Source organism: Dendronephthya gigantea, unplaced genomic scaffold, assembly GCF_004324835.1.
Source record: "Dendronephthya gigantea isolate DGI-Jeju-01 unplaced genomic scaffold, DenGig_1.0 000007F, whole genome shotgun sequence".
Lineage (NCBI taxonomy): Eukaryota > Metazoa > Cnidaria > Anthozoa > Malacalcyonacea > Nephtheidae > Dendronephthya > Dendronephthya gigantea.
In genome coordinates, this window is record NW_021163017.1 from 686,757 (window position 1) to 705,773 (window position 19,017).

The window sequence follows — 19,017 nt, forward strand, 5'->3', positions numbered from 1 at the left end:
ACCGAAATATGGTATACTCGACCATGGTCGAATATAACCAAAATATGGTATACTCAACATTGGTTGAATATACCAAAGTATGGTATGCTCGACCATGGTCCAATATACCCGAATATAGCATACTCAACCATGGTCGAATATACCGAAATATGGTATACCCGACCATGGTTGAATATCCTGAAATATGGTGCACTCAAACATGATGAGTATAGTTTGTGCCAAGATGATCAGGTAGCATTCAAAGACTTTATTCCAGCATTTTAACCTGCTTTGTTTAATAAAATCTGAATTGAAAGCATAACCAGGGATACAATAGACCTTTTATTATTGAATGATTTTCACATAATATTTGAAATTGAACTTCCAAAACTTTCTACTCTTACACAGAGTTTCTAAAAGTTTTATCATTAATCAAATAATTTGCTATTTACACTTCAATAAGATATAACTAATATATTTTTTTCAATTATTGACTTAGAAGTTTTTCAATGTCGTTCGCTAAATCAATTGTGGGGAATGTTTTTCCATAACGACGATAGGGCACACCATTTTTGTCCACCAAGAACTTCTCAAAATTCCATCTTACATCACTTCTTAATAAAGGTTTCCATTGAATGCCAGCAGGATTGGCACTGAACAAGCCATCTGGCTCTTCATCAAAAGGCATTGGCAGGTTAGACTTTAAAAACTGGAACACTGGATGGCTGTCTTCACCATTGACGTTGATTTTAGAGAACATTTCAATTGTTGGTTCAAAGCCATTACCAGGTCGGACATGTTTTAGCAGATCAAGAATTTCCCCATTCTTGCAATTCTCTTGATGCCCAAACTGGTTGCAGGGAAATCCCAGAACACAGAGGCCTTTGGAATGGTATTTTTCCAGAAGCTGGTTCATCTGAAAAAACACACAAAGGTTGTTTATTTCCTTTAATATACTCCATCAGAAGGATACTGGCACTTACTTCCAGGGGCAGGAAAAAGAGAAACTTCACTTTTAAACAATTGGTTGATCTCAATCCAGTTTCAGTAATGAGATCAGTTTTGAAGGACATTCTGGTTCTCAAGGACACTTAGGACAGGGCTTAAATCAATATTGGATAACCCTCTCCAATCGGACCTCAAATGATATCGTCTTACTATTTCTGACTCGAATCTGATGCTTCGAGCATTATTGAATGAGCGTGTATACCTGGGTGTAATCCCTGATGGTTGTACCTCATAAAGATGCAGTATTTTCGATCAAAACTACTTTATCTTTGTACTTCGAGAAATCTACTTCTTTGCCGTTCAAAGCGAGTGCACTTAGTTTATAAAAATCCTCAGCAACAGAACTAAAAAGCCGCTTCGTACTGCGCGATAAAAGTATTGCCATACTTCTAGTTGGCCCAACTGCACGAGTACTCACAGTTCGCCCACTTTGCTCTTTATACTTTAACTGTGATGTTATATAGCTCAGTGAACCGAGCCTATAAGAGAAGACTGGAACGGAATCCAACATGGCGGCCTTATAATAGCAAATCGTATTCTTTTTTTGCAGAAAATGGCGTTGAACACTTGGGTTTCTGACAGACTTCACGATATTCTTGGTTTCTCCGATAAACATACTGTCGAGTACCTTGTCAGTTTGAGCAGAAGCACTAAATCTTCAGAATCATTTCGCGATAAACTCGAAAGCTTTCTTGGTGCCTTGGACGGTCAAATCTCAAACTTTGCAAATGATTTGTGGCAGCGTGTGCCCCATCAAGAGGTATTTTGCGTACATATATACATGCCCGCCTATTTTGTTTAGTTGATCAGGTTTTCCAATAGCTCAGTAATGTGGTTTCTCACTATACACAACGGCCAATAAATATTCATTTATAATTTATTTATATGTAATTTGTTAGTACGTAGTAACCATGAATAGTAGGGGTTGCAGAAACTACAAATTCTAAAGTCACTAAGGACTATTGTTTTGAAAGACTTTACTAAGGCTTCAGTCAGAACTTGTATGAAAAGCTTTTACCCTCAGCTCGGTGTCTGGGCGAAAATATTTGTGCAAACTCAGGTTATGAAAGTGAATTGTGAGGTGGTCAGGTAGTTGCGAGTTTTATTTTAAAAATAAGACTTCCGTAAAGTTATCTTCATGTAAAAAGTTGCAGAATTCTTCATATAGCTTGCCTTCAGCAAGTATTTCTAAATAAAAATTTTCTGTTTCATACAAGGCGGGAGAGAACCCCAATCGTGCTCGCGAGAGAGAAATCGTTGCAGAACAGAAGCGAAATATGGCATATCGCATGTTATCCGATGATGATGACGAAGATGATGAAGAAATGGCGGCAAAAACGAAGTCGGCCGAACGAAGGACGGCGAAGCGACGAAAGCATTTACGAAAGAAAGCGGAAATGTCCGAGTCCAGCGAGGAAGACGCCGCTGAAGTGAAGGAAACTGCTGCAGATTCGGAAGACGAATGGGAGAGGAGCGAAAAGGAGAGAATGAAAGATCAGGAAGAAAGAGACGCATTCTCAGCACGGTTGAAAGAAAAGGATAAAGAGAAACAAAGGAATGTGATGGAACGATCAGAGAAGAAGGTGAGGGGTCAAGTCATCAAGACAGATTGCTTTGGATGAGTAATTGTTTACCTGACTGCCCAAGTCAACAACATCGGTAGTATCATTGTGTCAAATGAGTTGCAACGTTTTCCATGCCATGTGTTTTAAATGGGTTATGAAATGTTTAACTTGTTCACGTAAGTTATAAATCGTTCATATGATATAATGGGTGTCTGGCGTGCTTGTAGGCATATGAGGAAGCCAAGAAAAGACTAAATTTGGACGAAGAAGATCGTAAAAAAATGGTAAATATCTTTCAACGGCCAGAGTATACTCTTTCCGTGAAATTCCGTGATATATTTGCGAGATACCTAGAGTCTGCAATTTAGAGTTTACCATTCTCTTTTCCACTCAGCTTCCAAAGCTTCGTGAGAAATCGAGGCGAGATTATGTGAAAAAACGTCAGGTGGATCAGATTGATATGCTTCAAGGAGACATTCAAGATGACGAGTATCTCTTTGGCGACTTCAATTTGAGCAAACGAGAGAAGAAGGAAATTGAATACAAGAAAACCGTGCTTAACTTAGCCAAGGATTACAAGAAGGCCGGTGAACTAGAGAAGGTTGATCGATACTCCATGCCGAAGGAGGGAACGAAGCCATCAAAATACGACGACGAAGTCATCATGGAAGAACTCGGTCCCAATTATGAGCAGAAGCAATGGGAGGAAGACAAGCTTGTGCAGGCTAAGATGAAATTTGGTGCCAAAGATGCTAAATCTAAGAATAAGGTAAACGTTTCAACTCGCAGAAACGGGTAGGATTGTAGTAGATCTATATGGGCATTTTGAATGCGTTGTTAGAGTCAAGAATTAACGGCAGAAATCATTTGAGGATTTCAGGTGTGGTTAGTGTTGGTACATCAGGATACACGCTGGTCCAACTTAGCTAAGTTTCTCCCACTCGTGCAGGCTCATATTGTCAGCGGACAACTTACAAAATTGAGAGCAAGACGTAAAACGAAAAGCTTTTAATTTTTTATGCGAAGACCGCTGAAAAACTGAGCCCTCTTTACCGGGAGAAAATTTGCCGAATATGACCAACGTGATAGCCAACAAGCAATCTATATTCTTGTTGATAAAATAACCATGATGGACAATAGGGAACCGTAATGGTCAATATATATAGAACTGTAATAGCTAATAGAGAACCGTAAGGGTCAATAAAAAACCGTAATGGTCATTAGGGGACCGTTATGGTCGATAGGGAACCGTAATTGTGAATAGGGAATCGTAATGGCCCATAGGGAACCGTAATGGTTAATAGGAAACCGTATGGGTCAATAGGGAACCGTAATATAGACAGTAGGGTACCGTAATGGTCAATAGGGAACCGTAATCGTGGTCGACAGTATTGAAACAAAAAACCACTAACTCCCGTGAAATAACAACCAGATAATAACCGAACTGATTGACCCTGCATCATAGGTGAAAGATTATGATTTGATGGTGGAGGAAGAAGAACAAATCGCGTTTGTTTTGGCAGAAAATGTTCCTGGCACTGTTATTAATAATAAGGTTGGTATGGTCTTGATGGGAGATTATAAGAAACCACAAAAATTCTTCGTCTACGTGTCATGAGACTAAACTGTCACGAAAGTGCCTGTTTTGAGTACAGGAACAATGAAAAAAAATTTTTTGTGTATGTTTTGGAAACCAACTAAAAGGTTGCAATTTTTAATCGCATTTATGTTAATTATTTTGTTCTGTGAAAACAGTTGTATTTTTATGCCAACAGGAACCTGAGTTATCGGAGCATCAGAAGAAACGAATGACGATAGAGGAGGTGAGTTGAAAAGTCATGAAAACATTAATTATTTGCAAGCATTTGCTATAGCAGCAAGAACTTTCTCATAATGAAGTCTATTTGACTCTGAAAACGATTACTGCTAAGAGTTTGAAACATCAACCGTCCTTCTCAGAACCACAGAAATCAGGACGAACAACATCAAACTATCTATAATATCTTCTTTGTTAGACAAGAAAAAGTTTGCCAATATTTGCATACCGGCAAAGCTTATTGGACGCCATAAGAGACCATCAGGTATGGATTAAGTCTGATTTATACTCTCATCTATCAGGAGTACCCCAGGATTTGAATGGTCTGCTAAATTGTTGCTTACAAATCCATCGGCAATGATAATTTAAGTTAAAGCTATACAAGACTTTGTTCTCTGTCAACAGGTTTTGATTATCGAAGGTGAAACCGGATCAGGAAAGACCACTCAGATCCCTCAGTATCTTTATGAGGATGGTTATACCGCAAAGAAACTCAAGATTGGTTGTACCCAACCAAGACGAGTTGCTGCCATGAGCGTTGCTGCGAGAGTCTCTGAGGAGATTGGAACCAAGTTAGGGAACGAGGTAGAAAGAAGTTTGCTCAGAGATCTGCAGTTGCAGGTGGTCAGACGAGGTTGTCAGAAGTTGCAATGAGTAGCTTTGAGTCAACGATATGGTCATTTTTGTTTCAGGTTGGCTACAGCATTAGATTTGAAGATTGCTGTTCTGAGCGAACAATTATCAAGGTATATATTGAGCCCTGGTCAAAAATCTCACTTGCAACTCTCCCCCTTGGGATTTTAAAGCAAATTTCTATGCCATTCAGTAAGAGCAACATCACATCATGTCACATAAACGTCGATCATAATTATACCAATTTGGTCTTTGATTTTATTATTTTTCACGAACAGTATATGACCGACGGAATGTTACTAAGGGAATTCCTTGGGGAACCTGATCTTGCAAGCTACAGGTAAAACTGGTTGGATATTTTTTGGTCAGAGTGGTCGTTGAACTCGAATACAACTGGCTAAGTCTCAAGACTGACCGCGAGTCTTGGGCAAGTTGAATACCTGCATGCTGTTCTACAATGCTTTGGTTATTTCTTTAGCGTGATGATTATCGACGAAGCTCATGAAAGGACACTTCACACGGATGTTTTATTCGGTCTGGTCAAAGACATCGCTCGTTTCAGACCAACGCTGAAATTGCTCATCTCCAGCGCGACTTTGGACGCGGATAAATTCTCCAGCGTATGTGTAAACAAAATGAATCCCTTGATAGTATTATGGCGCTTCTGAAACACCGGACGCAGCAGGGTCATTATTAAGTCGACAACTTTTTATTTCACTTCTAGTTTTTCGACGATGCTCCGATATTTCGTATTCCAGGTCGACGTTTTCCTGTTGATATTTACTACACTAAGGTATTTGTAAATCTCAGTTGTTCACCAATTTTATCTCAAGGTGACGACGTCAAGACAATTGGTACCTCAACTGCCTGCGAAACATCTTGATGTTTCCACCTAATGGCCGTCCAGATACATACTGATTGTGTATGAAGATGTAGATGTTTTCTCATATATAGTTCAGGGGCCGGTTATATCAAGCCCGTTTAGCTTAAACGGTGGTTAAGTTTAAAATAGAAACCCAGTCTATCGTTTTATTAAACAAGCAAACTAAATGTTTTTAACCTAATACAAATATACTGTTTACAACTACATATTCAGTGCACGTTGACTCATTCCAGAGAGATGTAAGAGTGGTATTTAATTTTGACTTATCGACCGTTTAAGCTAAACGGGTTTGATACAACCGGCCCCAGGGATTTCGTGAATCGATTGTCTAGTCTTGTCAAATGCAGCCCAAAAGATAGATTTTGCTAGCATTGTGTCGTCCTCATATTCATGTACACACTTCCTGTTTCCAGGCCCCAGAAGCTGATTACCTGGACGCGGTTGTGGTGAGCGTTCTGCAAATTCATCTCACTCAGCCAGACGGCGATATTTTGGTGTTTCTCACTGGACAAGAAGAGATCGAAGCGTCGTTTGAAATTCTGACCGAGCGGACGAGGAAACTAGGCTCTAAGATAAAGGAGTTACTTATTCTTCCAATCTATGCAAATCTACCTTCAGATATGCAAGCGAAGATATTTGAACCCACCCCACCCGGGGCTAGGAAGGTATGGCTTTGAAAACACGTGAATGGTCGCCCACTCGCGTATCTGTACATCACTCCAATAGGATTTGTTTGCTTGCATCAGGTTGTCTTGGCAACGAATATAGCGGAGACCTCGCTAACCATCGACGGAATTATTTATGTGATTGACCCTGGATTTTGCAAGCAAAAGAGTTACAACCCCAGGACAGGCATGGAGTCTTTGGTGGTCACGCCCATCTCGAAGGTATATTGTCACAATAGTAGCTACTTAGGAATCTATAATAGAGAACATACATTTCTACGCTTGACCAAACGATAGTCATTATAGTACAGCATTATCAGTGTTTCTAAGACCTTGTAGTAACCTCGTCGACAATGTGCATTTCGAAAAATACTAACAATTATGAATATTGTTGCAATTACTAGGCTTCAGCTAATCAGCGCGCTGGCCGTGCAGGCCGCGTTGCAGCTGGGAAATGTTTTCGTCTCTACACAGCCTGGGCATACAAGAATGAACTGGAAGAAAATACGATCCCTGAGGTATAGATATATATCCAGAGATGTCCATAATAAAACATGATATCCATTGATATCCATATTGTAACAAGATATCCATAGATATCCACTTTGGAACAAGATATCCATTGATATCCATTTCGGAACGAGATATCCATAGATATCCATTTTGGAACAAGATATGTGCAAAAATGTGAGGTCGAGTCCTATTTTTTAAATTAGATTCAGAGAACAAATCTCGGAAATGTCGTGTTGTTGTTGAAAAGTCTTGGAATTAATGATCTGATTCATTTTGATTTCATGGATCCTCCACCAGCGGAAACGTTGATTTTAGCTCTGGAGCAGTTGTACGCTTTAGGAGCGTTGAATCATCACGGAGAACTGACTAAGGTAATAATGCCTTCCTCGGTGAAATTTAGCCCAGGATAGTTAGCGTAACGTAAATGTTTAAAGCCATGCTACATATATTCCGTTTTCCATAGCTTGGCCGCAGAATGGCTGAGTTTCCAGTGGACCCAATGATGTCAAAAGCACTTATCGCATCAGAAAAGTAACCATTTGCTTCGATTTTGAATATAACGATGAACTCTAGGCACGAGTTTTTACCAAGTTATTTTCAATGATTTATTCACAGATATTCCTGTACTGATCAGATTCTGACAATCGCCGCAATGCTGTCTGTAAACAACGCGATATTTTACCGCCCCAAAGACAAGGCAGTTCATGCTGACAATGCAAGAAAGAACTTCTTCCGTCCAGGGGGTGACCACCTCACTTTACTGAACGTGTACGAGCAGTGGGCTGAGACCAACTATTCGACACAATGGTGCTATGAGAACTTCATACAACACAGGTCGATGAAACGTGCCAGGGATGTTAGAGATCAGTTGGAAGGGTTGATGGAAAGAGTTGAAATTGAAATCACTTCAAATCCTCACGATTCCATTGCCGTGCGGAAGGTGTGTGTACACGGAAGGTGGGGGAGGGGAAGGGAAGATGTAGAGGGGGGAGGTAGCGGAGGATAGGATGGTTAGGGGGAGTGGGGTGGTGGGAAGGGGGGGGAGGGGGTGGGTACTGAGAAGATGAGGAGAGAACAGGGAGATAATTAAAGCGGTGGAAGGGGAGGGGGAAGGGGGAAGGGGGAGGTGAGGATCAAGATCGTCTACCTTTAAATAATGAAGCTATCTGAACTTTGGCTGTCCTTACTCACAGTGTCTGTTATTTTCGCAGGCGTTTACTGCAGGATTTTTCTACCACACCGCCCACCTGGGGAAGGGCGGTCAATACAAAACTGTGAAACATCAACAGGTATTCATTAATCGTGACTTCTGCTTTATCTTGTAATATTTATCCCAGGAAATCACAATTCTAGTCAACTTGTGAAACACGACTAATAAAGCAATCTCCTCTTTTTAGACCGTGAGATGATTCATCTAAGCAGTCTATTTGAAGACAAGCCTCGCTGGTTAATTTATCACGAACTCGTTTTCACAACCAAGGAATTTATGAGACAGGTATCTTGTCATTTTGTTTATAAGTTTTCGGACATATTCAATGGAGATTGAGCGAAAACCAGAAACATGGTGTAATGAAAGAAATGTAAAAATGTAATATTTACAAATGCAGCAGTGTCTCGTGACTCATCGTTTTCACGCTCGGACATTTTAAGCTCTATAAATCCATTTCGCAATGTTTTATAAATTTGAACAATTTTTAATCCAGAATTTCCCGCCAAAACCCGAGTGGTCCGTTCTGTAGGTGACAGGCTGCTCGGGGACCAATCAAAATACTCCATTTTGTGTGTTTTAGCACTGGGACCAACCTTTCAAATGTTAAATGTTGTCTTCTTTACTTTACTTTGGTACTTACATCAGTGTTTCATCAGTGTTTTCTTACTCTTTCACTTTCCGAGGTATTTGAAATTGAGAACACGTGGCTACTGGAAGTGGCTCCACATTATTACAAAGCGAAAGAAATAGAGGACAGCACAAGTCACAAGATGCCTAAGAAGATCGGGGCAACAAAAGAACAACTACAAACGTGATTACGGAAAGTTTCTCATTTAAAGTCAGTATCACACTTGCTTTGTCTATGAAAATATCTTGCTTATGGCGTTGCTGGACTGCAGTAAGCCTCGGTTTGAGAGTGTTGGCTGCGTGTGAATAGCTCTATCTGAGATTGCAAGTATACTTAGTGGTAAAAATGAACAAATACTAAATGCTAAATGCACTTTCGTGCATTTATCAAATGAACAAATGATAAATGCATTATCATGCATTTTAAAGGAAGATCGGCCGGGTCGAAATTCTTGTTAGATATGGCTTCCACCACAGTATACTTCATTTAACTTTTATGCACAATATCATTTTTTTAAATCTGAGATATTTTAAAATGACTCAGAATTTGAAAATTAAACCGCAGCGCAGTTATCAAGGAAGGTGCTCTCTGTATCTACATATATCATGACAGGGAATCATATATCCAGTAATGCATTTAATGAAAAATTGGCGTACGCATGTTATTTTAGAAAGGATATTGCTTTTGCTTCCGTCCATGAGGCAAGGTCCATTTGGCGAAAAACAAACGAGACCTTCAGCATTTGTTTTGTTCTTGTATTGTTACAAGGTGAATTTAAAATTCCGTTTGACTTTTGCGAAACGTTTCAGTAAAATACTTCGATTTCTGTTGGTGTGAAGTACTGGCTGCCAGCAAACAACGACTTGGTTTGTAGAGTGTTGTATTGATATTCTTCTGGTGGTTGGTATGTGTGACCAAGGTTGCTGTAAGAGCTTTCATTGCTGTTGGCATTGTCGGCGATGTGGAGATCAAATTGAGAGCCTCCACCAAAGGTTGCTCCATAAGAAGAATCACAGAAGATCGCTTTTTGACTTCCGAAAATCGTTTTGGGGCATTTAAATGGTTGCAGGTTGTGTGGGTTCCGCAATGAAAATAGAAATGATTTGTTGGAGCTTCCATATCGACCTGAACTAGAACTTGCTGTTGAGAAAGAATAGTGACAACAATCATCAACATGATACTCATCACGGAAAACTGAAATCAAGGAGTACTTGTTTTGTGAAGGTTACTGAAAAAAATGCACAGTGGACAATTTAACCTAATATAATGTTAAAAACCCTCTTAAAAATCCCTTAAAATGAGGAAATCTAGTCTACGCGGTTTTGGTAGTTATTGTTAACGGTTTGGTAAAAATTTACGTCAAATTGTGGCCAAACACCTTTATTTCGAATGCAGATCACCCTATAATATATGTCCAAACAGTGCTTTCGACCAAATGTTCGTTTAATGTTCTTTTAATTACTTACACTTACCTTTCCAACTCTGATCAGTGTATCCACCAAAGATCCATTTTCCAACCTGGACCAAAACTACTGTTGGTTTTTTGCTATCACATAAACGATGAAACGTCTGGCTCTCCCAACCATGGAGTGATGCTCTGTAGCAAAGCCTCAATGGCACGGTTCTCTCAAAAAAACGTAACAATTGATCAAAAAGCTTCTCATTATATTTCAGGATTGACGTGTCAGGCATAGCATCTATATTAAAAAACCACACGCAGAATTTGTACGCCGTTAAAATTCACCGAACCCCCCCTTAATATTCTTTTTTTTATAAAATTAGGTACTCAAAAGCCCTAATAACATACCTATTCACTTTCCTGAAAGTCAAAGGAGCACTTTGCTTTCTGTCGTGTTATGTTATGTTTTGTTCTGGTAAAGTTTTGTTTGTATTTTTGGTTGGTAAGTACTTATGTCCTTTTCACGTGAACAAGCTAGGCTCAATGTATGAGCATTCTACGTAACTACGTAATTCGTTAAATAAAAGGAAAAGGAACGCAATTAACCTGTACAAGTGTCTGCCAATTGCTTGATCGCCTTATAAAAATGTGGTTTTGTCATGCAGGACTGTTCGTCAACCAATTGGATCTGGAACGATGATAAATATTGCAGCATTTGAATATTATCATCGATAACTTTCTGGGTTGCTAACAATTCTTCAAGCTTCGAATTTTCCAACGCATCGTTTGTACCCGGAAGCGACTTTTCAACTTTTTCCAGGTAATTCGACATTAACTCGATTTGAGCCGAGAGCTTCTGACAAGAAGAATCGTAGACGTTGTCAACTTCTCGAATTTTTTCCTCCAAAATCTTGTCAATGCGACTTGCAAAAGCTTTCATGATCTCATCTTTTTGAACGGTATGTTTCAACTTGATGTCTTTCGCAGCTTTCTCGTACGTTGTCTTGCTGTTTCTGAATCTTTCCAATGCCTAATGAGTTCAAAAAAATCAACTAACCTCATAACGTACAGTTCCTTATTCACTCACTAGAAGCCAAGGAAAACTTACTACGATTTTGAAGAAACTTTTCCTGCGCCAGGTTATTGGATATCACAATATTGATATCACAACGGGAAAAACATCGAATCAATGTGGTATGACAACAAATGCCTAAAATAAATACTTTTGACCTTTCGACTTAAAGCCTTCGTCATGAGAGCCATGATGTACTAATAACTTCTAGAACTCTAAAAGCTAAGTGTTTTCCATAAACTCGGCCATTTCATGCGCTTCTTATACCACATTTGACACGAAATAAAAAATGAGGTATGAAGTTGTCAAAACTCAATCAATGTTATTCTTGTATGTTTGCATGGTGACAATTGATAAGTAATTAAGCTTGTAGGTACACCACGTAAGTATATTTAATACTGCAAAGCTTTCAGTCCGTTAACCCGGGCCTTCATTGCACTGATGAAGGCGCGGGTTAACGGACCGAAAGCTTTGCATGCAGTAACATATACTTACGTGGTGTACCAACAAGCTTAACTACTTATCAATCAATGTTGATGTGAGCACCAACCTCATTTCCCTCTTTTAACATTTCGCTGATGGTTGCGTATTTGGACTTCACGGCGTCTTGCTGTTTTAGATACATCTGATGAATCGCAATGCAGGTGTGTCCTGGTTTCGTGTGCACGGATGCAACACATTTTATGCAAATCAATTCCTTGCACGTTTCGCAATAAAATTCCGGAATTGCAGTCTCGTGACCAGTGGCGGTGCAGCGTAACGTGTCCGCCACAATCTGCTTTTTCTCGTCACGATTTGCTATTTCGCTCACAGATATCAAAGCATGGCTTCTATTCCTTGGCCATATATTGTGCGAAGCGTTACATGAGTGACACAGGAGCATTTCACACTCCATACATAGTGTAAGAACGGACTCTTTGTGGCATACAGAGCAAAGCGATGCTTCCTGTTCTGAGTGCTCTCGATTTGGATCAACGACCGTCAGCAACTTAACGACAAATTCATTGTCAGGCAATTCAGCGACGGTTCCGCCAGTTTTTATGGTAGTTATGGACTTGCAAGTTGGGCATTTCAACTTGTCAGTCTTGTCTTCGCTCTCGACATCTTCTTCTTGTATCGCCAAGTTCTCGACACAGGTCTTGCAGAATGAATGAGAGCAAGACAAAGTCTTCGGCTCGCTGATGGTCTTCTTACAAATATCACACACGAGAAGATTGTGAATCTCGACAATCGAGCGAGAGCTGGTTAAAGAATCAGCCATAAGATTGTAGAACAATTCACAATCTATATCAAATTATTGTGGCCCTAAACATTGGTACTACTTCCAGTCAAGAAACCCGATACTGCAGAAACTTCCCTAAACTGGTCTGACCACATTCCAAAGTTTTAAGCTTAATATTTACATTTTCAAGTAATAATAATATACTGCCGGGTTGACGTGTGTTGCAGTTTGCAGTTCTTTTCGTACAGGGTTCGATGATTTCCGAGTATTATTGCACCCAACTGTGTGGGGGGGGGGGTATGTCGTTTTGTTTCACCTGTCCATTTTCAGATATTCGTAGTTCGCACGACTTACAAAATGGTGATTTTATTTGTCTATCTCTGCCTCTTTCAGATAAGAATTACTGCACGTTAAATAAAATATACGGCATTTTAAAACATGGCTGTCGATTTAGGCTCTGAGCTCGAAATTTCTCCACAGCATCTTTTCCTTTTTAACATCATGCACTGCTTTGCAAGTTTGCAAGTATGAAGTATGAAGTGTGGGAAGAATTATATATAGATAGAAAACAATAAGAAATATTGTGTTACGGCATAACAAAAGCGACTTTATGTTTGTAATAATGATTTCACCACGTTGTGGAGGTTGTCTAGAATAACTCTTGCTCATAGGGGTCAGACTACTTTTTTTCACATTATATGACGATATTCTATATACTTAACTAAAAATACCAGGATGCTTTGCAAGTAATATCTTGTAATTAACTGCAAATCTGGCAAAGCATTGTGGGCTTATAGTAATCGGATTATGCCGCGAAATGTCGTACTACATATAGGTAAGGTCTGTTGATGATTTAGGCGTGTATACTGATAGTTATACGGGATCGATTTTAACATTTGTGTTTCAGTAAAATACTTCGATTTCTGTGGGTTTGAAGTTGTAACTACCAGCAAACAACGACTGGGTTTGTGGAGTGTTGTTTTGATATCCTGCTGGTGGTTGGTATGTGTTACCAAGGTTGCTGCGGGAGCTTTGATTGCTGTTGGCATTGTTGGCGATGTGGAGATCATTGCCTCCACCAAAGGTTGCTCCATAAGAAGGAGCACAGTAGATCGCGTTTCCATTTCTTCCGTTAATTAACGAGCATTTAAATGGCTGCAGGTTGTTTGGGTTTCGTAATGAAAATAAAAACGATGCGTTGGAAGTTTTCCAGTGTGCTGAACCTATGTTTAGGAGAAAAAAGGTCACTATAGCAAATTATATAATAACGTAAAGAATTCAAGCAATTTCATTGGTCGAGAGCCATGATCTATAAGAGGACAGACGCACGGAATGACGTCACAGCAATTTTCTTGTTTTTAAATTGCAAACAAATAATTCAATTAATTTTGGATTTTTTTCAGTTTACGGTTCATTGTAATCTATTTGTTAAGCACATTTTCCAATGTAGGAAATAGACTAGGGTTTAATATCTCTCAATATCCTCATTGATATACCACATTGTTCATCACTTATTATTTAATTCTTATATTGCATACTGACCATTCCAAGTTTGATCAGTGTATCCACCAAAGATCCAGGTTCCAACTTTGACCAAAACTACTGTTCCTGTTTTACCATCACACAACTGATGAAACTTCTGGCTCTGCCAACCATGGAGTGACGCTCTGTAGCAAAGCTTCAATGGCGACTTCTTTTCGTGAAGAAAACTTAACAACTGTTCGAAAAGTTTCTTTTCTTTCTTCAGGATCACTGTGTCTGGCATAGCATCTATATTAATTGACGAATTTTTTCATACATTCCCACATACGGATATTTCAAATAAAGCAATATATGCTTTCTGACGATTCCTGACCATTGTAAATTTGTAATTCGCGGGCAAACGGAAAAGAACGGTCAAGAGCAATGAAGTTGAACTAAATTTATATGCAGTCAAAATCTAAAACAGACCTTCAAAATTTCCGCCCCTATCTATGGTGCCGCACATGCAACGCCAGGCTTACGTCATCGTGAGGCGGTTGTCTCACCAACCTCTAGCCGGTTCACTCTCGGATTCAGATAGTTTTTTTTAGTTAAGGCAAGTTTCCTTCGTGTGTGGATAATTAACGACTTCCTTTGGCGTCTTTAACTTAGCCAAGAGTTATTGCGTGTGTCAAGCTTAAGACATGTACTAAGCCTGAAACATGCCAGAAGCGATGGTTCCTTGTTTTTTAACAAACTTTTTGTTCTGTTTTGAACGACCAGAAGTCTCTCGTGTTCGATATTTTAAGTCAAGACACTCTCATACATGCAACATGCTTGTTATTTGAAGGCCTAGGTTAAACACGCTGAAAGCTTTGCCAAGGAGGCCGAAAGTAGTTCAGGGCGGCGAGGCACATTCATTTTACGAAGTAAAACCTTCCTAGATCCGAAGTACTTCAATAATAATATCAGTCAACTTAAAGCAAAGAGCGCTCATCATAATTACATGTCATAGCGTTATAGCCCCTGAACTTTGAACTATAAAATATACGCAGTGTATACCTTGAAACTAATTAGACATATATATACAAGTAAATACGTCCAGGGAGCAGCGTGGCAGCGGCCCTCAGGTCGAAACGTCGAGAAATGTTTTCTCTTTTAGCCAGTTGTTATACCACATTTGATGCTAAGTCATATACAAGTAAACTCTATTCCTGCGATGACAATTATGTCGTATTTTTCTGTTAAAAAAATTCGGACCAATGAATGAATGAATCGCATAGAAAATCAAATTTCACCGTGCACTATCGGTTAATTGAGTATCATTCTAACCTGCATAAGTCACTGCTAATTCCTTGATTGTTTCATAAAAACGAGGCATTTCCATACAGGACTCCGTGTCAGCTTGCTGGACCTGGAACGATGATAAATATCGCAGCATTCGAATATCATCATCGATAATTTTCTGCGCTGACAACAATTCTTCAAGCTTCGAATTTTCCAACACATCATTTGTACGCTGAAGTGACTTTTCAACTTTTTCCACGTAATTTGATATCATTTCAATTTGGGAAGAAAGCTTTTCACAAGCGGGATTGAAGACTTGATCGACTTCTTCTAATTTTTTTTCCAAAACTTTGTCAAAGCCTTCTTCAATAATTTTCATCATTTCATCTTTCTGAGCGGCGTGTTTAACTTTGATATCTTTCGCGTTTTTCTCATAAGTTACCTTGGTTTCTTTGAACGTTTCTAACGCCTTAACGATGGAAAACAATTATTAGTATAAGAAAAAATTGAATTACCTCCATCGGAAGCCTTCACATCTGGGGCCGGTTGTATCAAGCCCGTTTAGCTTAAACGGTGGTTAAATAGAGAGCAAGTCTATCGTCTTATTCAAGAAGCAAACTAAATGTTTTTCAACTTAATACAAAGATACTGTTTACAACTACATATTCAGTGCATAAAATTCAAGTTGACTCATTCAAGAGAGATGTAAGAGTGTTATTTAATTTTGACTTATCCCTTGATACAAGCGGGCCCAGGTCGACACGGATTATAGTTGCATACGTTTTTTGTCAAGCCTATATATTTCAAGCTTATTTTTTCGTGTGTAGGAGAAACAATTTTTCCTGGTCGGGCGCACACAAACAGAGTGGTATAGTTTAAAAGCTGGCGTGACCAACGTTTTAACAAGGCTTCTTGTCAATGAAAACTTGTCAGATTTTTGCATGCCGTCACCTTAGCAAATAAAATGAAAAATTGAAAAAAAGAGAAGAAAAATCATAAAAATCCACCATGGACAAATTCGTTTAGTTCAACAAAGCCTTCAGTTATATACAGCACTGAATTTCAAGGATCACTAACCTTGTTTTCTTCTGCTAACATTTCGCTAATAGTGGCGCATTTTTTCCTAAGAGCCTCTTGTTGCTTTACATAAATCTCGTGAGTCGCAATGCAGGTGTGTCCTGGTTTCGTGTGCACGGATGCAACACATTTTATGCAAATCAGTTCCTTGCATGTTTCACAATAAAATTCCGGAATTGCAGTCTCGTGACCAGTGGCAGTGCAGCGTAACGTGTCTGCCACAATCTGCTTTTGCTCGTCACGATTTATAATTTCGCTTAGAGACAGCAGATTATGGCTTTTATTAGCCGGCCACGTATCATGAAATCCGTGACACGTATGGCAGAATATCATTCCACAATCCATGCACGTTGCAATGGAGGTTTCTTTGTGACAGTAAGAACATAATGAAGTCTCTTCGTTTCGATCTGGTCCAACAGCAGTTAGCAGCTCAGCGATAAATTTACTGTCTGGCAATGAAGAGACTGTTTCGTCTGGTTTCAATGTGGTTGTGGTTTTGCAGGTCGGGCAGACTAACTTCTTGCATTCGTCATCGACATCTTCGTCTTGTGTCGACAGGTTCTCGACACAGGTCTTGCAGAATGAATGAGAGCAAGACAAAGTCTTCGGCTCGCTGATGGTCTTCTTACAAATATCACACACCAAAAGATTGTGAATCTCGATAATCGAACGAGAGCTGGTTAAAGAAACAGCCATAACGCCCGTAAGATTGTAGAACAATTCACAATCAATATCAATATGACAATATCCAAATTATTGTGGCCCTAAACAATTACTACTTCCAGTCAAGAAACCCGATACTGGGACTTGCTTAACCCTGTTTGACCACATTCCAAATGTTATGCATGCTTATTTACATTGTTTACATACAGGGTTCGTCCGGTTCGATGATTTCCGAGTGTTGCACCCAACTGTGTTATGTCGTTTTGTTTCGCCTGTCCATCTTCGGATATTCGCAGTTATTTGTCTCTGCCTCTTTCAGATGGGAATTACTGCACGTTAAATAAAATATACCGCATTTTAAAACATGGCTGTCGATTTAGGCTCTGAGCTCGAAATTTCTCCACAGCATCTTTTCCTTTTTAACATCATGCACTGCTTTGCAAGTTTGCGAAGTATGAAGTATGAAGAACAAGGAAGAATTAGATATAGATAGAAAACAATAAGAAATATTGTGTTTTGTCATAACAAAAGCGACTTTATGTTTGTACCGGGTGTCCCAAAAAAAACTTTACCTCTTTGTCTTAATATAACTCAAAAACGAATAAAAGTCATTAAATTGAAATAAACTCCACTGCATGCAAGCAGGGCTAACTTAGATTTTGATTTATAACACTAAATTATTGATGCGATATTTACGGAGATACAAGCATTTGATGTCGCAAGGTACTTTCAAAATCTGTGGAAAATTGACAAAAATCGGTTATTAAATTTTTTCGAAACTAATACTTTAACTTTTACGTTTTTAACTTTAGTGATTTTAACTTTAAATGTACGCTTTTCCATTGCAAACTTACTCTTATATAAGAGCGAACAATTAAAGTTAAAATCGCTGAAGTTAAAAACTTACCACGGGAAGTGGCATGCAAGTATTTTCGAATTAATTTAATAGCCGATTTTTTTCAATTTTTCACGGATTTTGAAAGTACCTTGCGACATCAAATGCTTGTATCTCCGTAAATATCACATCAATAATTTAATGTTATATATCAAAATCTAAGTTAGCCCTGCTTGTATACAGTGGAGTTTATTTCAACTCAATAGCTTTTATCGTTTTTGAGTTATATTAAGACAAACAGGTAAAGTTTTTTTTGGGACACCCGGTATTCTGTTTTCTGAGTAAAAAGAAAGTCAAATTGCGTCAATTCCAAGTCAACAGCAGGGTGCAATACCTAGAAACGATGCTGGCATGATAGGCTTGAATTTCAGGATGTGGCCAGACAGGTTTTTGTGCTGGATCAAAACGTCGTCACAGTTTTGCTTCTACTTCCTTGATGTTGTAACGCCGTTTAGGAGGAAAGTTGAAACATTAAAAGTTGTTTTACAACCTCATATCACGGTCATATGGCCGCTTGTTTAACGAGCGTTCGCTCAGTTAAAGAGATTCACAATCTTCTCGAGTGTGGTATTTGTAAGAAGACCATCAACGAGCCGAAGACGTCGTCGGCTTGCTCTCATTCATTCTGCAAGGCCTGTATCGAGAATCTGGCGATACAATGCAAAGAGACGGAGCTGGTTTGTCCAATCTGGCACTGCAAGGCCTCAATCACATTGGAAAGCGTCGCTGCATTGCCAGATAATGCGTTTATTAGTAAACTGCTGACTGCTGTTGGTCCAAATGGAAAACAAGAAAGCGTCATTTGCAGTTTCTGTGACAAAGAGACTTCGCTTGCAGTATGTTTGGAATGTGAAATGCTCTTGTGTCATTCCTGTTGTGGTTGGCATGATAAGTGGCCCAGAAACAGAAGCCATGTTTTGCTAACTCTAAGTGAAGTGTTCCATCACAAAGAGCGACAGAAAATCGGAGCGGAAGTGTTGCGCTGCAATGGCCACAAAGATTCCGTTCCAAAATTTTATTGCGACACATGCAAGGAACTGA

At 39.2% G+C, this 19,017-nt stretch overlaps 4 protein-coding genes across 4 annotated transcripts; 1 reads left to right on the forward strand and 3 right to left on the reverse strand.

Annotated features, from left to right (window-relative positions):
• Positions 1 to 321: 321 nt before the first annotated feature.
• Positions 322 to 1,394, reverse strand: LOC114517119 (glutathione peroxidase 2-like). The gene is made up of 2 exons (XM_028536768.1): positions 1,190 to 1,394; positions 322 to 895 (listed from the first exon to the last, which is right to left on the reverse strand). The coding sequence occupies exons 1-2, from the start codon at positions 1,370 to 1,372 to the stop codon at positions 467 to 469; spliced, it is 612 nt and encodes a 203-aa protein (XP_028392569.1). The 5' UTR covers positions 1,373 to 1,394; the 3' UTR covers positions 322 to 466.
• A 141-nt stretch (positions 1,395 to 1,535) lies between these two features.
• Positions 1,536 to 9,458, forward strand: LOC114517124 (pre-mRNA-splicing factor ATP-dependent RNA helicase DHX16-like). The gene is made up of 21 exons (XM_028536775.1): positions 1,536 to 1,747; positions 2,205 to 2,570; positions 2,780 to 2,836; positions 2,947 to 3,321; positions 4,018 to 4,107; positions 4,328 to 4,375; positions 4,568 to 4,633; positions 4,774 to 4,953; positions 5,061 to 5,114; positions 5,280 to 5,341; positions 5,480 to 5,621; positions 5,726 to 5,794; positions 6,298 to 6,549; positions 6,631 to 6,771; positions 6,954 to 7,067; positions 7,266 to 7,433; positions 7,526 to 7,593; positions 7,678 to 8,002; positions 8,274 to 8,351; positions 8,468 to 8,557; positions 8,956 to 9,458. The coding sequence occupies exons 1-21, from the start codon at positions 1,541 to 1,543 to the stop codon at positions 9,085 to 9,087; spliced, it is 3,084 nt and encodes a 1,027-aa protein (XP_028392576.1). The 5' UTR covers positions 1,536 to 1,540; the 3' UTR covers positions 9,088 to 9,458.
• A 626-nt stretch (positions 9,459 to 10,084) lies between these two features.
• Positions 10,085 to 12,702, reverse strand: LOC114517144 (tripartite motif-containing protein 45-like). The gene is made up of 4 exons (XM_028536802.1): positions 11,922 to 12,702; positions 10,906 to 11,329; positions 10,373 to 10,597; positions 10,085 to 10,128 (listed from the first exon to the last, which is right to left on the reverse strand). Exons 1-4 carry the CDS (start codon positions 12,630 to 12,632, stop codon positions 10,085 to 10,087), a joined length of 1,404 nt encoding a protein of 467 aa, XP_028392603.1. The 5' UTR covers positions 12,633 to 12,702.
• Positions 12,703 to 14,118: 1,416 nt separating this feature from the next.
• On the reverse strand, positions 14,119 to 17,114 carry LOC114517145 (E3 ubiquitin-protein ligase TRIM33-like). The gene is made up of 3 exons (XM_028536803.1): positions 16,419 to 17,114; positions 15,387 to 15,810; positions 14,119 to 14,363 (listed from the first exon to the last, which is right to left on the reverse strand). The coding sequence occupies exons 1-3, from the start codon at positions 17,112 to 17,114 to the stop codon at positions 14,119 to 14,121; spliced, it is 1,365 nt and encodes a 454-aa protein (XP_028392604.1).
• Positions 17,115 to 19,017: the final 1,903 nt, after the last annotated feature.